Genomic DNA, 16048 nt, shown 5'->3' with positions numbered 1-16048 from the left:
CACACAGCTCTGCTCCATACACATTACACAGTTCTCTTCAGGTGACACACACAGCTCTGCTCCATACACATCACACAGCTCTCTTCAGGTGACACACACAGCTCTGCTCCATACACATTACACAGCTCTCTTCAGGTGACACACACAGCTCTGCTCCATACACATTACACAGCTCTCTTCAGGTGACACACACAGCTCTGCTCCATATACATCACACAGTTCTCTTCAGGTGACACACACAGCTCTGCTCCATATACATCACACAGTTCTCTTCAGGTGACACACACAGCTCTGCTCCATATACATCACACAGTTCTCTTCAGGTGACACACACAGCTCTGCTCCATACACAGCTCTCTTCAGGTGACACACACAGCTCTGCTCCATACACATTACACAGCTCTGCTCCATACACATCACACAGCTCTCTTCAGGTGACACACACAGCTCTGCTCCATACACATTACACAGCTCTGCTCCATACACATTACACAGCTCTCTTCAGGTGACACACACAGCTCTGCTCCATACACATTACACAGTTCTCTTCAGGTGACACACACAGCTCTGCTCCATACACATCACACAGCTCTCTTCAGGTGACACACACAGCTCTGCTCCATACACATTACACAGCTCTCTTCAGGTGACACACACAGCTCTGCTCCATACACATTACACAGCTCTTTTCAGGTGACACACACAGCTCTGCTCCATACACATTACACAGCTCTTTTCAGGTGACACACACAGCTCTGCTCCATACACATTACACAGTTCTCTTCAGGTGACACACACAGCTCTGCTCCATACACATCACACAGCTCTCTTCAGGTGACACACACAGCTCTGCTCCATACACATCACACAGCTCTCTTCAGGTGACACACACAGCTCTGCTCCATACACATCACACAGCTCTCTTCAGGTGACACACACAGCTCTGCTCCATACACATTACACAGCTCTGCTCCATACACATTACACAGCTCTCTTCAGGTGACACACACAGCTCTGCTCCATACACATCACACAGCTCTCTTCAGGTGACACACACAGCTCTGCTCCATACACATTACACAGCTCTGCTCCATACACATTACACAGCTCTCTTCAGGTGACAGACACAGCTCTGCTCCATACACATCACACACATACAGTCTTCTCCATACACAGTAGTAATTTAGATTCACATGTCACTTCCCAACAGCAGATGTCAGCGAAGGGGAAGTCACATGACTGGCAGGAACCAATCAAACACTTCAGATGAGCTCATGCAGCAACCACAGCAGCTCAGCCCAGAGTTGACGCTTCCTCTGCACGTGACTGATCATGTGGTCATGACGTCATCAATAGGTCCTGGAGACTGCAGGCGCTGCGGTCGAGCGAGACAGTCTAGCAGGTTGGTGGCTGTGAGACTGCACATTACAGGGGCAGAGTTCTGTGTGACTGCACATTACAGGGGCAGAGTTCTGTGTGACTGCACATTACAGGGGCAGAGTGCTGTGTGACTGCACATTACAGGGGCAGAGTGCTGTGTGACTGCACATTACAGGGGCAGAGTGCTGTGAGACTGCACATTACAGGGGCAGAGTGCTGTGTGACTGCACATTACAGGGGCAGAGTGCTGTGTGACTGCACATTACAGGGGCAGAGTTCTGTGTGACTGCACATTACAGGGGCAGAGTGCTGTGAGACTGCGCGTTACAGGGGCAGAGTGCTGTGTGACTGCACATTACAGGGGCAGAGTGCTGTGTGACTGCACATTACAGGGGCAGAGTGCTGTGTGACTGCACATTACAGGGGCAGAGTGCTGTGTGACTGCACATTACAGGGGCAGAGTGCTGTGTGACTGCACATTACAGGGGCAGAGTGCTGTGTGACTGCACATTACAGGGCAGAGTGCTGTGTGACTGCACATTACAGGGCAGAGTGCTGTGTGACTGCACATTACAGGGGCAGAGTGCTGTGTGACTGCACATTACAGGGGCAGAGTGCTGTGTGACTGCGCGTTACAGGGGCAGAGTGCTGTGTGACTGCGCATTACAGGGGCAGAGTGCTGTGTGACTGTACATTACAGGGGCAGAGTGCTGTGTGACTGTACATTACAGGGGCAGAGTGCTGTGTGACTGCACATTACAGGGGCAGAGTGCTGTGAGACTGCGCATTACAGGGGCAGAGTGCTGTGAGACTGCGCATTACAGGGGCAGAGTGCTGTGAGACTGCGCATTACAGGGGCAGAGTGCTGTGAGACTGCGCATTACAGGGGCAGAGTGCTGTGAGACTGCGCATTACAGGGGCAGAGTGCTGTGAGACTGCGCATTACAGGGGCAGAGTGCTGTGTGACTGCACATTACAGGGGCAGAGTGCTGTGTGACTGCACATTACAGGGGCAGAGTGCTGTGTGACTGCGCATTACAGGGGCAGAGTGCTATGTGACTGCGCATTACAGGGGCAGAGTGCTGTGTAACTGCGCATTACAGGGGCAGAGTGCTGTGAGACTGCGCATTACAGGGGCAGAGTGCTGTGAGACTGCGCATTACAGGGGCAGAGTGCTGTGTGACTGCGCATTACAGGGGCAGAGTGCTGTGTGACTGCGCATTACAGGGGCAGAGTGCTGTGTGACTGCGCATTACAGGGGCAGAGTGCTGTGAGACTGCACATTACCGGGGCAGAGTGCTGTGAGACTGCACATTACCGGGGCAGAGTGCTGTGTGACTGCACTGCAGGGTCCCCGGCTGATGATGCAGTTCTGCCTGTCATCTTCCCATCCGGGCTGACTGATTGGAGCTCACTCACTGCCATTGATCCCTATAAGACAGCCCCTCTGTACTGATACATTGTAGCGGACAGGACAGGGAGTCAGGGAGAGATCCTGCCAGGCGGTCACTTCTAGTTTTCAGCCTTTGGCTACAAGACAATTTCCATTCACTGACAACAAGAAGAGATCTTTACAATTGAGCTGTGGGCATTGTTACTCTGTTAGAGATTTCTGAGACCCAGTTTTTTTTATTATCAATCTCTGCTTCAGGCCTCATGCACACGGCCATATGTATTTTGTGGTCCGCAAAAAAAATAAAAAATACGGATGACGTCTGTGTGCATTCCGTTTTTTTGCGAAATGCAGCAGCTGGCCCCTGATAGAACAGTCCTGTCCGTAATACAGACAATAATAGGACATGTTCTATTATTTTGCGTAACGGACATACGGAAACGGAATGCACACGGAGTAACTTTTTTTTTTTTTTTGCAGACCCATTCAAATGAATGGTTCCGTATACGGCCTGCATAAAAAAAAACGGAACGGACATGGAAAGAATATACGTTGTGTGCATGAGGCCAAAAGGGGATGTCCAGGACAGCGCCTCTGTGGGTTGTTTCTAGTATTGCAGATCAGCTCCAATAAAGGGGTTCTCTTAAGAATAGGTAATACATTTCAGATCGCTTAGGATCAGACCGCTGAGGCCCCCATCCATACCGAGACCCCTCTCTGGATGCCGCAGCCCACCGCTGCACTCGCTGCTGTCAGCCCCATAGAAATGAATGGAGCTGTGGAGTGACAGAAGGCTGGGGGACCCGCCATTCTCAGGATCACTGGGTGCCTGACTGCGGGGGATGGTGGCAGTGGATAGGTGATACTTTGTGTAAAACCCCATTATAGTTAGTGGGGCTGAGCTGTAATACCACACACGACCAGTAGACCGGAGGGGCACTGTTTCCGGAAGGAAGCAGCAATGTTTTTAAGTTTACACGTAGACATAATTTACATAAAAAGCTGTGTAATTGTGTAAGAATAGGACTACTTCTCTTCTACTGATCCTGACAGCCATGCGGCCGTAGAGCCTAGCGTAATCATAACTATGGTAAGTGACGGGGTCACATCCGGCAAGTTACGGCTCATGCGCATGACAGCCGGCCCCAATAGAACAGTCCGATCCTTGTCCGTAATACAGACAATAATAGGACATGTTCTATTTTTATGTGGAACGAAAATACGGAAACGGAATGCAAACGGAGTAACCGTTTTTTTTGCGGGCCCGTTGAAATGAATGGTTCCGCATACGGTTCGCAAAAAAAACGGAACAGACGCGGAAAGAAAATAGGTTTGTGTGCATGAGCCTTTATCCTGACAACCAGCCCTGCTTTCTTGCGACTGCCGTGTGGTGGCTGACAGCCTTATAGTCCAGAGCTGCATTTAGGCCTCTTTCACACGGGCGTTGCGGGAAAATGTGCGGGTGCGTTACGGGAACACTCGCGATTTTTCCGCGCGAGTGCAAAACATAATCCACTTGCTGGCGCTGCCGGCATCTCGTCTGTCTCCTTTGCTGAACAGGACCTGTGGTGAGCATTCATTCCAGGACCTGTGGTGACGTCACTCCAGTCATCACATGACCCATCACCATGGTAAAAGATCATGTGATGGATCATATGATGACCGGAGTGACGTCACCACAGGTCCTGTTCCTGTAATGAATGCTCACCACAGGTCCTGTTCAGCAAAGGAGACAGACGAGATGCCGGCAGCAAGTGAAATAGGGTGAGTTAAATTATTTTTAACTTTTTTTTAACCCCTCCAGCACTATTGTACTATGCATTCTGTATTCAGAATGCTATTATTTTCCCTTATAACCATGTTATAAGGGGAAATAATAATGATCGGGTCTCCATCCCGATAGTCTCCTAGCAACTGTGCGTGAAAATCGCACCGCATCCGCACTTGCTTGCGGATGCTTGCGATTTTCACGCAACCCCATTCACTTCTATGGGGCCTGCATTGCGTGAAAAACGCTGAATATAGAGCATGCTGCGATTTTCACGCAACGCACAAGTGATGCGTGAAAATCACCACTCATGTGAACAGCCCCATAGAAATGAATGGGTCGGTATTCAGTGCGGGTGCAATGCGTTCAACTCACGCATCGCATCCGCGCGGAATACTCGCCCATGTGAAAGGGGCCTTACTATTCTGCAAACTTCAGAGCTGAAATCCCTCTGCAGTCCTTACTGACTGACTGTTTGCACGGCTGCGGCCACTCTAGGCTATTGTCACGTTTCTTCTCTCTTGCAGATTGTTAGCCTTATGCTGTCGGGGCAGAGCCCATCGTCCCCATCATGCGGCTGGTAATACTTGACGACTATGCCCTGGCGAGTGAGTGGGCAGCAAAATACATATGTAATCGTATCATCCAGTTCAATCCTGGGCCAGACAATTACTTCACACTCGGGCTACCCACAGGTAATGTCCCAAGGGTTATTATTGTCTAGAAATCTTCTGTAGACTTGGACCAGACTGTTTTTGCTGTTTTCCGAGTCAACATTGCTGAGATATAAAAGGTTCCTGGTGAATGGACTGGATGTGTACCGCAGAGTCACGACCATGGGAGGGAGCCCTGCCCCTTCTGCTGTGAGCCTCCAGTGATGTCATCGCTAGCCGTTCTCTGGAGCGTGGCGATCCAGTGATGTCCTCACTAGCCGTTCTCTGGAGCGTGGCGATCCAGTGATGTCATCACTAGACCTCACTGGATCGCCACGCTCCAGAGAACGGCTAGGGATGACCTCACTGGATCGCCATGCTCCAGAGAACGGCTAGTGATGACCTCACTAGATCGCCACTCTGCAGAGAATGGCTAGTGATGACCTCACTGGATCGCCACGCTCCAGAGAACGGCTTGTGATGACATTACTACATCGCAATGCTCCAGAGAATGCCTAGTGATGACATCACTAGATTGCCACGCTCCAGCGAACGGCTTGTGATGACATCACTACATCGCCATGCTCCAGAGAATGGCTAGTGATGACATCACTAGATCGCCACGCTCCAGAGAACGTATCGCGCAGAGCAAGGGCTTTTTTGTTTACATTTTTCACTGCTAGGCGGAGGCTCCCGCCTAGCAGTGTTCCCGGTGATGTCACCATCACTGATGGGCAGGCTTTTGTGCTGCCCTAGCCGTTTTACAGGCTAGAGCAGTGCTAAAACCCGCCCATTAGTGCCGGTGACGCCACCGGGCTCACTGCTAGGTGGAAACCTCTGCCTAGCTTATCCATGGAGAGCCCGGTACGTCACCGGAACTCCAGAAAAAGCTGAATCTGTGCAGGGCAAGGGAGTGCATCGGAGCACGTAATACTACAGTCACTGCAGGCGGTTAATCAGCAGTATGGCGGGGATATGAGGGGCCAACGAATTTGTTGTTTCCAAGATTTCATTTTCTAAAGCTATTATCTGGGTTGATGTCATGCTCAGCTACGTAGTCTGTTTTCATCGCTCGTCATTTCTTTCTTGTGTGAACAGGCAGCACACCATTGGGATGTTACAAAAAGCTCATTGAGTATCACAAACGCGGTGACCTTTCATTTAAATACGTGAAGACCTTTAACATGGATGAATATGTAGGTGAGTTATAAACTCTGGCCATGTCCCCTTCATGGTGTGCACGGCACAGCGCCACCCCTTTGGTAGCGGCTGTGCCTGGTATTACAGTTTACCACGGCTTGTTCTACTTGGAGAAAATGTCTAAAAAAAAAGCTAAAAATGTTCTAGAGAATTGGCACATGAATTATTTGTATCAGGAACTAGGGGACCTTGCATATGAAGAATAGGGGGTTTCATTATCAGTATAGGAAAGGATTCTTTACTGTTAGCGTAGTCCACTGTAGCAGTGCTGTACTTTAGGCTACTTTCACACTTGCGGCACCGTCGCCGGAACTGCCTGCTGGATCCGGCAAAACGTATGCCAACCGATGGCATTTGTAAGACTGATCAGGATCCTGATCTGTCTGAAAAATGCCTGATCAGTCAGAAAAATGTATTGAAATGCCGGATCCATCTTTCCAGTGTCATCCGGCAAAATGGATCCGGCATTTATTTTTTTCACCTTTTTTTCGGGCTGCGCATGAAGGACGGATCCGGTATTTTGAATGCCGGATCCGGTACTAATACATTCCTATGGAGAAAAAAAATGCCGGCATTCAGGCAAGTCTTCAATTTTTTGGGCCGGAGATAAAACCGTAGCACGCTGCGGTTTTATCTTTTGCCTGAAAAGTCTTAAAAAGACTGAACTGAAGACATCCTGATGCATCCTGAACGGATTGCTCTCCATTCAGAATGCATGGGGATATACCTGATCAGTTATATTCCGGTATAGAGCCCCTGTGACGGAACTCAATGTCGGAAAAGAAAAACGCTAGTGTGAAAGTACCCTAGGTTGGTAGTTATTGCATATACACTCGCTGGCAAAAAAAATAAAAAATGCACCCAGATAGAAATGTCAGATTGCATGCAGTTATGTATCAGGTAGATATGTAAATTATTACCAGTGACACTGGGTCTTGCCACAAGAGGGCGTAGAAGTGCTTCCCTGCTGCCCTATAAAAAGGCCATCAGAGGCTACTTTTGGGTAGTGGACCTCTTGGTGAAAGATTGCCTGTACGACACACTCAAGGCTATTTTGCCCAGTTGACAGACTTTTAGAGGGGGCATATCGCTGGACTGAGAGAAGCAAAATGGTCGCTTCGATGAATTGCGTGACATCTAGGCCATTCTGACGTAGCTGTTATGGAGATGTTGGGAGCAGTGGTTACATAAGGGCATGCACACATAGCGAACAGACTCTGGACGACCAGTAGAAAGGATTCTTTGATCTGCCCACAAGCATCTCCCACATTTTGATTGTCCACCATTCAGACACAGGTGGCCCCTTCATTACACATCCCTACACATACACACAGTGCTGCACAGGTGACGGTATACAGTGACTATATACTGCCAGAACCAGCAGACCTCCATCGACCTTGGTATGGCGTCCTATGATGTAACCACCTTCATGTGGCATTTGCTTGTTTGTCAGGATTACCAAGGGACCACCCTGAGAGCTATCACTCATACATGTGGAATAATTTCTTCAAGCACATCGATATAGATCCCAATAATGCTCACATCCTGGATGGGAACGCTGCTGACCTGAAAGATGAATGTGAAGAATTTGAGAGAAAAATCAAAGAAGCTGGTGGCATCGAGCTGTTTGTTGGAGGTATGTGGTACCGTGAAATCATCATGAGATTGAAGGAACCTTCCTGTCTACTTTGAATGTTTGATCACGTCTTAAGAAATGCATATCCCTTCCTATACCGTACACTACTGCTGACATACAGACGTATGAAAACTAAAAGGAACTGTGATGACACATCCGTGTTCTCCTGATAAAGTCCATTAACATTTTCTTGCCATTGCTTTTAGCTCTGCTACATGTGTATTGCAGTGAGGTGGCCACCTTCACATCAGCACTGATTCATGTAGGCAGTCACTTCTATGTAGGGCGGTGTTTGACCGCAGGCGTGTATTACCAGGTAGGAGGGAAAAGGAGTGGCAAGTATAATGTGAGGTACGGTAGCAGGTTAGAAGCCAGCGGGAAACGCGCTTCAGCTTCACGGGGACGAGGATAGAGAGGTCTCCAGCAGAAACCACATAGGGACTGTACATGAGGAGAAGAGCGTTCTTTTGTTCACTGGAGTGGAGATTACACTTTGATTGCACATTTTAAGTACTGTACATACTGGTCATAAAATGTTTAAAAGTTAAAGTTTTCTTTATATTCGGTTCTCTTGCACTTTGTAGGTATTGGCCCGGATGGTCATATTGCCTTCAATGAGCCAGGTTCCAGTTTGGTATCCAGAACAAGACTCAAGACCTTAGCAATGGACACCATTTTGGCAAATGCCAAATATTTCGACGGTGACCTTGCTAAAGTCCCAATGATGGCATTAACAGTTGGCGTTGGGACAGTAATGGATTCCAAAGAGGTAACTACACGTTTATTTCTGGGACTTTTGTCTACGTGGAGAACGGGGCCTCCCATCCGGTTGGATCCAGGCAGAGAACAAATAGCCGCACGTTAGGCTCTTTCCATAACTCTTATAACGGTGATACATACATGGCGACCTCCTGTGCAGTGAATCAACAATCTGGTTAACCAGACAGGCTATCCGTATCTGATCGGTGGGGGTCTTACACCCGGGACTGCCGCCGATCAGCTGTTTGAGAAAGCACCCGCGCCCCCGTGTGAGCGCCACGGCCTTCTCTCTGCTGACCAAGCACAGCTCCGTGCATTGTATAACGGCTGTTCTTCGTATCGCAGCTCAGATCTATTCACTTGAATGGGGCTGAGCTGCCCCTGGCCCTCGAGATCGATGAATGTGTCGTCACTGGCCTGGGGGAAAGCTGTGAGAAGGCTGCAGTGCTCATAGGAGCCCGCCACCTTCCCAAAGAGCTGATCGGCAGGGGTCCCAGGTGTTGGACCCCCACTGATCAGATAACGCTCTGGCTACCTGCAGCTGCCACAAGCAGAGAGCGTGGGAGCTTATCACATATTGTATAAGCTCCTACCGCTCTAGGGACAGAATGGTAGAAGGTAAATCTATATGCAAGCTGCAGATTTAAAGCTCTGCATTCAAATTTTACACCAAAAAAATGACGTGGTGTCAAAAAGTGGACATTCACTTTTGGGCTGGGTTAACGCAAAACCCATTGAAAGCTTAGCTAAATCTAAGTAGAAGTATTAGAGGCAGTCTTATCTGTACCTACCTTTTCCTTAGATTAAAGTTACTCTAGTGGAAGTGCACAGTAGTGCAGGTTCGTCCTTCCAAGCTGCTGTAAGGCCTTGTTCACACACCGGTATTTTGGTCGGTATTGCTTTGCCAAAACCAGGTGCGGGTCCAGAAGAACAAATGGGTACAAATATACTTTCTCTATGATTCATCCCTGGTTTTGGCTCTGACACCCCAAACCCCTGCTATTCAGCTGTTGCAGAGTGTAGTGACGGAGCTGGTAACGGCAGCTCTGCCCCCATTCACCTCATTGGGAGCAACACTGCAGTTACCAGCTCCGTCCACTATGCAATGGACAGAACTACTCTGGAGCAGCTGAAGGGCAGAGTGTCTGACCCCCACCAATCAGATTTTAATGATCAGCAATATTATATTTCAGGAATACTCCTTTAACAGAACAGAGCAACTCGAGAACTTGTCTATCCTTGTAACTTATATATACTGAGTAAGCTGCTCTTTATATAGGGTGTCCAGCAGATATCAGAATGAGCACCACTCTAGTCCTTGGGCTTTGCCTGATGTTGCAGTTCATGCCCTTGGTACTGACCTGCAATACCAGACACGGCCAAGGGACAAGAGTAGCACTGTTTTGTTTTTACTAATCCTGGATAATTCCTTTCGGTTATTTTATTTTTTTTATACTTTTTTTATTTTCCTATTCCTGACAGGTGATGATCCTCATTACTGGAGCCCATAAAGCTTTTGCGTTAAATAAAGCTATAGAAGAAGGTGTGAATCATATGTGGACGGTGTCTGCCTTCCAGCAACATCCTCACACTATATTTGTTTGTGATGAAGATGCTACCTTAGAACTTAGAGTCAAAACTGTGAAGTATTTTAAAGGTGAGGATAGAGAAATGCATGGAATACGTTTAAAGTGCTTCTGTCAGCATGATCAACCCTATTAAACCAGGCATATTGCCTGGCAGGGTTGATCATGCTGAGTAAAACAATAGCTTTACTGCTTTTTCTATGGGGTTATGGTTGCAGCGATAGATTCATTTTTATATTTATGTAAATTAGCTTTTGGGAGCACTAGGGTGCTGGCCATAGCGCTAGGAGCACCGCTAGCATAACACAACCGTGCTTTTCCCCTTTCAGTGACATGGCTAGATGGCTCATCTAAGCCCTGTATTCTCCTTGTAGTGACTCTGCGTCTGCGCAGTGGATCTGATGATGTCTGCTTTCCGAGCTCATCAGATACACTGTGCAGGTGCCGAGTCACTGAGCCTTGGCACTTGTAGAGGTACACAGGGTAGATGAGATGTCTAGCCCTGCCCCTGAATAGGAAGCGGGGGGAATTCAGAGAGAATGGGGGGGAGCATTGCACTAGCGGTGCTCCTAGCACTATGACTTACCTCCTGGTGCTCCAAATAGCTAATTTACATAAATAGAAAAATTAATATATCACAGCACTTATTAACCTTACAGAGAAAATGTTAAATTATTTTTACTCAGCATGGTCAACCCTACCAAGCAATATGGCTTTTTAATTTAGTTGATCATGCTGAAGATGCTCTTGGTTGACCTTGCTTTGCTGTTTGTCTCGCTATGACTGGGCAGTAGTTGGGTCTCAGTGGTTAGATACACAGCTCCGGGTTTGTATATTCTTTTACAGGATATGTGGATTGTTTGGGCAGATTCCCAGGCTGTTATCTCAGCAGGTGGTCATTTATGGGTATTGGTTTGTTTCTAGTAAAAGCTTATGGATGAATTGCCGTGAGTCTGCATTAAAGTTCCAAGTGGGTGTTACCGGTTTAGGGCTGTGTCCCTGTATAGTTTGAAACTGGCAACACTGACTGGATAGTGTCAGACTGCAGGGATACACCACCTTTAATACATACTGTTGGCAATTCATTTATAAAGGTCTAGTGGGAATAATAGAGGAATGGCACAACATATCATAAATATAGATGCTCCAGAATTGTTATTACTGGGAAATGAAAGTAGTTACCAAAACAGACTTGTCAGGAGAGGTTGCACATTCTCTTTATTTCTATCATTTTAAGATTTAAATTTTTCCCATGAAAGGGTTAAGCTCTGCTCCTTCATGCAGAACGACTGTGCGTGACAGAATCCTCGCTAAAGCTAGATCTGTCATTTCTGTTCTCCTCCTAGGTTTAATGCATGTACATAATAAACTGGTGGATCCGCTGCACAGCATGAAGAAGAACTGATGCGGATGGCAGAGCGGCTGTGCAACTTTCCTGTAACCTGGTCCGCAAAACTGCACAAGTACTGTACTCTAGAGGTCCAAGCTCTGCTTTAGCCACGTGACATTCCACACTCCTTCTCTGACCCTGGCACCAGCGGTGGCGTGTTAGGGTCAGCAAATGTTGCCTTTTTATTGTATAATGCAAATATATTGCTACTTACAAACGTACTGATTTGCTTTCGGACATGTATATAGTCAGTGAACGTCTGCAGTGTTTACATTAAAGCAAGGCGCTCTACCGGAGTCGCCGCTGCCGTTAGATGATAGCTTCTTTTGTTACATTTTGTTTTATAATCACTTCGGTCTATGAAGTGGTTGCTGTGCTGTGTACTTGATGCAGCTTTCTAACGTCACCTACTGTCTTATTCAACAATGAACTGTTAATAAAACCATGGTTTGCAGCAGTGATTTATTTTTATTAATACGTCATTGCTTGGTAAAAGTTTTGTAACATATTAAAAGCACAAAAAAAAATGCATCCGCAGGAGACTTATGTGATTTAAACCTCAGTCGAGGGTTGTTGCAATGAGTAAGGACCCTTGACTTAGGTTTGAAATATATAAGCATCCGAGGGATCTATTTTTGTGCTCTTACTGCCCCCCCAGTCTACAATTACATGTCAGCAAACACCACCTATGGAAGAGGGGGATGATTTTTTTTTTTTTTTTTTTTTTGCTAATCTCTGACAACCTTTTTAAGCCTATAGTACGCATTAAAAGATGTTCATCGATCTATTGTAGTAGGAAAAGCTGTTAAAGTTGTATTCTGCTTTATTTGCACATTTACAACCACACATTCATTGTAAGGTAAGTAACATGACCCCATGCACTGTCCAGAAGAAGAAACATTAAAGGGGTTGGCAAAACCCCCTCTCTAAGGCCTCATGCACACAACGTTGTGCGTTTTGCGGATCCGCAAAACACGGATGGCTTCCGTGTGCGTTCCACAATTTGCAGAATGGCATAGACAGCCATTGATGTAACTGCCTATTCTTGTCTGCAAAACGGACAAGAATAGAACAGGTTATATTTTTTTTGCGGACCACAGAACGGAGCAACGAATGCGGACAGCACACGGAGTGCTGGCACATCTTTTGTGGCCCCATTGAAGGGAATGGGTCCGCATCCAAGCCGCAAAAACTGCAGCTCTGACGCCGAGCAAAACAACGGTCGTGTGCATGAGGACTAAGACAGACTCTTACCTGCTCTCCGCTCCTTCTCTCCCTGTCCTTGGCTGCTCCGCTGCACTTGTAAACTACCGTTTTGACGCATCATGACCATGTTGGGAGCACAACGGAGCAACCAAGGCCGGGGAGAGAAGGAGTGATGAAAAAGCCCCCCTTCCCCCAAAAAAAAAAGTGTACAGCCCCTTAAGAGAATTTGCTCTGGGGATAAGTACGGGACCAGGCTATAGATCCTGTCACAGGCAGATCACTCATGCTGCTTCAGGCCTGTCAGATGTAACATAACTGACGAGGATGCAGAGACGTAAAGACTGTTCTGTACAATGCATGGAGCATGACCTGTATACCATGAGATCTATGGGAGTAATTGAGTCAGACATGAGACACACAGCTCTATAAGCTTCTATTACCCATAACCCATTCTCCACACAAGTAGGAAGGCTGAAATGTCAGCCTGAATTTGTGGGAGGGGTGTCTGACCCCTCATAAGCGCCAGTTCCCGTCACCTGGGCGCTTCCTGTTCACAGTTCCGGGTCAGGAGCCGCCTCGCCGTCTCCAGCAGGACGGGTAAGACTTTCTCCCTCGTTCCCTTCCCCACCATAGGTCGCCTCTGTCCGTCGCCCACGTGTTCCCCACTGTCAGCGCTACTTCCGATCGCATGGTATCGGATGTTTTAACACTCACATGTGGGATTCATGCTTTAGATAAACTTATTGGTGTCATTATGTTTTTCTTTCTGGCTGTCCGTCCGACGGTACTGGAGGGGCTTGGTGGTCATCTTGTCTGGCTACCATGCATCTCACTCGGCCAGGCTCTGTCTCTCTGATTGTCTGTCTCTCTCTCACACCCAGGCTCATTCTACCTCTGTCTGCCTGGAAAACACAGGCTCGTTCTAGTTGTCTCGTCCTTCCGCCACAATCAGTTTCTGTCCTCCTGTGAACGGGTCTGCTCAGTCTCTGTCTCCTTGTTGTGTAACCTCCTCCTGGTACGCCCAGGTTCGGTCCGCACCAGTTCGCTTGGTACGCCCAGGCTCTGTCTATCACACTGTTAGTCTCATCCTGGTACGCCCAGGCTCTGTGCCCGTTTGTCTGCCTGGTCTCTCCCTGCATGTCTCACCCGTCCTGGTTCTCCCAGGTTGTGACGCTGTCGGTCGGGTTCGTCCAGGCTCTGGCTCTCCTCAATGGCTATCATCCTCCTGGTACGCCCATGCCCTGTCCACACTTCTATGCTTGGTTCAGCCAAGCCCGATCCCTTCTGACTCGCCTATTCCTGGCACTGCCAGGTCTGTCCGCCGCTTGGCCACATTGGTGCAGTATTTCTGGGTTCACCTCGTGTCTCTTCCCCTGATTTGATCAGGCTCCGTCCGTCGTTGCTTCTGCTCCTCATCTCTGATTCCGCACTTCCGGGTTCAGTCTCGGTCAGGTCCGTATTTGCGCCACTTGGCTAGGCACGCCCCGATTCCTTTTTCACACAGGCCGCGTTCATTAGTCACCTTCGTTCGGTCACGTTACTGTCCTCACCTTGGGTCGCCTAGGCTCCATGGGTCATCGTTCAACGATCACTCTTCGGGCTCTCCCAGTCTCTCTCGGCGTTGGTCTTCTAGGGCACAGGGGTCGCTTCACAACCTCCTGTGGTTCTGTTCAGGTTCGGTCTCACTCTTGTCGCCTGTTTGGAAGTTCCGTTCTATCTCCTGGCCGGTTCTTCTATCCTCTGTCTCACGCACCTTCTAGCTCTCTACGCTCACTCATTTTCCCAGCATGCTCGGGCTTCGTACCGGTCGGGCCTTGGTCAGGGGTCTGGTCAGTCTGCATGTCCTCCTTTTTCTTCTAGGTTCTAGCTGGTTGCTTTCATCCAACACTTTACCTAGGTCGGGTTCACTAAATGTCTTCACAGGCCTTCTCTAGCAACTTCAGGTACGTTACCCGGTTTTTCCCCAGGCCTCACTCCTCCCGGCTCTGGTCGTTCTACCTCCCGTTCATACATATTTATCCAGAGGTGTCTCTTTCTCTGCAGGTCAACCATTGCGCGGGCTTCAGACGGGGATGACACCATGTCAGTCCCAGAAACTTCAGTTTCAGGCCAGTCCGGCACCATGTCCTTGAGAAGTTGGACGATCCCGAAGCTGATTGCAGAACTCAACAGAAGGAGGATTCCACACCCGGCTTCTGCTCGTAAGGTGGAATTGTACAAACCGCTGATGACCAGCCCGAGCCCGTCGGTTGTCCAGTCGGGGTTTACGTCCATCCAGCAGTCGCTGTCCCAGTTACAGTCCACCATTGACTCCCTGGTCAGCTCGGTAGCGGATGTTCAGGCCAGGGTGACCGTGCTGGAATCTCGGGCCCCCGCGCCCTCGCCAAGCGTCAGACCCTCCGGCAGTTCCCGCTGCTTCTCAGGTCTTTTTGCCAGGTACTACCAGACTCAGCCCCCAGGTGGCTCCTTCCCATTTCATTCCGGACAGTATCAAAAAAGATATTTTGGCTGGGAGGGATGTGAATTTGGCATCCATCCTCATCGCCTCACAAGACGTTCCCGAGAACAGGGTCATTAACTGTGGTGATGTCTCACTCGTGCTCAAGGCCAAGGACGCGCGGCTTAATAGGAAGCTCTCCATCCCCGAATTCGTGCTGGCATTTAGCCTTTTCAGGGACATTGTTTGTTTGGCTCAGCCCGAAAGGAGGGAGGAGTTAGACAGTTATCTCTACCTTGTCACCGACCTGGGTCATAAGTATGGCGGCTCGTCGTTTTACGACTACCACCGCTCCTTTTCGGCAAAGGCTGCAGCTGCTCTGGTTCAGTTCAAGTTCGTCACCAACTGGGCCAACATCGACATGGAGCTATTCTGCCGCCACTTTGCGGGTCTCAGGGCTCCTTCATGTACAGTGTGCCAGTCCATATTCCACTCCTCCGACTGGTGTTCCAACTCTGTCAACCCCTTCCAGGATCGGTCCCTGCCCGTCCCCTCGGGTTCCCAACTAGGCGTCCCCGGGGTTGACAAGCTTGGTCGCCCTATAGTGTACCTGGGTAGAAGCCAGGTCTGTAATAACTTC

The 16048-nt window shown here is 48.7% G+C and overlaps 1 protein-coding gene across 2 annotated transcripts; it reads left to right on the top strand.

Moving 5' to 3' along the window:
* The first annotated feature begins 1277 nt into the window (after nucleotides 1-1277).
* On the top strand, nucleotides 1278-12219 carry GNPDA2 (glucosamine-6-phosphate deaminase 2). Of its 2 annotated transcripts, none has more exons than XM_040418918.1 (7): nucleotides 1278-1402; nucleotides 5069-5236; nucleotides 6293-6394; nucleotides 7848-8030; nucleotides 8615-8799; nucleotides 10272-10446; nucleotides 11722-12219. In XM_040418918.1, exons 2-7 carry the CDS (start codon nucleotides 5113-5115, stop codon nucleotides 11778-11780), a joined length of 828 nt encoding a protein of 275 aa, XP_040274852.1. In that variant the 5' UTR covers nucleotides 1278-1402; nucleotides 5069-5112; the 3' UTR covers nucleotides 11781-12219. The 2 variants fall into 2 exon arrangements, with proteins under 2 accessions (XP_040274852.1, XP_040274853.1); XM_040418919.1 differs by lacking the exon at nucleotides 1278-1402 and adding an exon at nucleotides 2800-2964.
* Nucleotides 12220-16048: the final 3829 nt, after the last annotated feature.

Source organism: Bufo bufo, chromosome 2 (assembly GCF_905171765.1).
Source record: "Bufo bufo chromosome 2, aBufBuf1.1, whole genome shotgun sequence".
In the NCBI taxonomy this organism is placed as follows: Eukaryota; Metazoa; Chordata; class Amphibia; order Anura; family Bufonidae; genus Bufo; species Bufo bufo.
The sequence above is the reverse complement of the archived record's forward strand: the minus strand, read 5'-3'. Positions and strand labels throughout refer to the sequence as shown.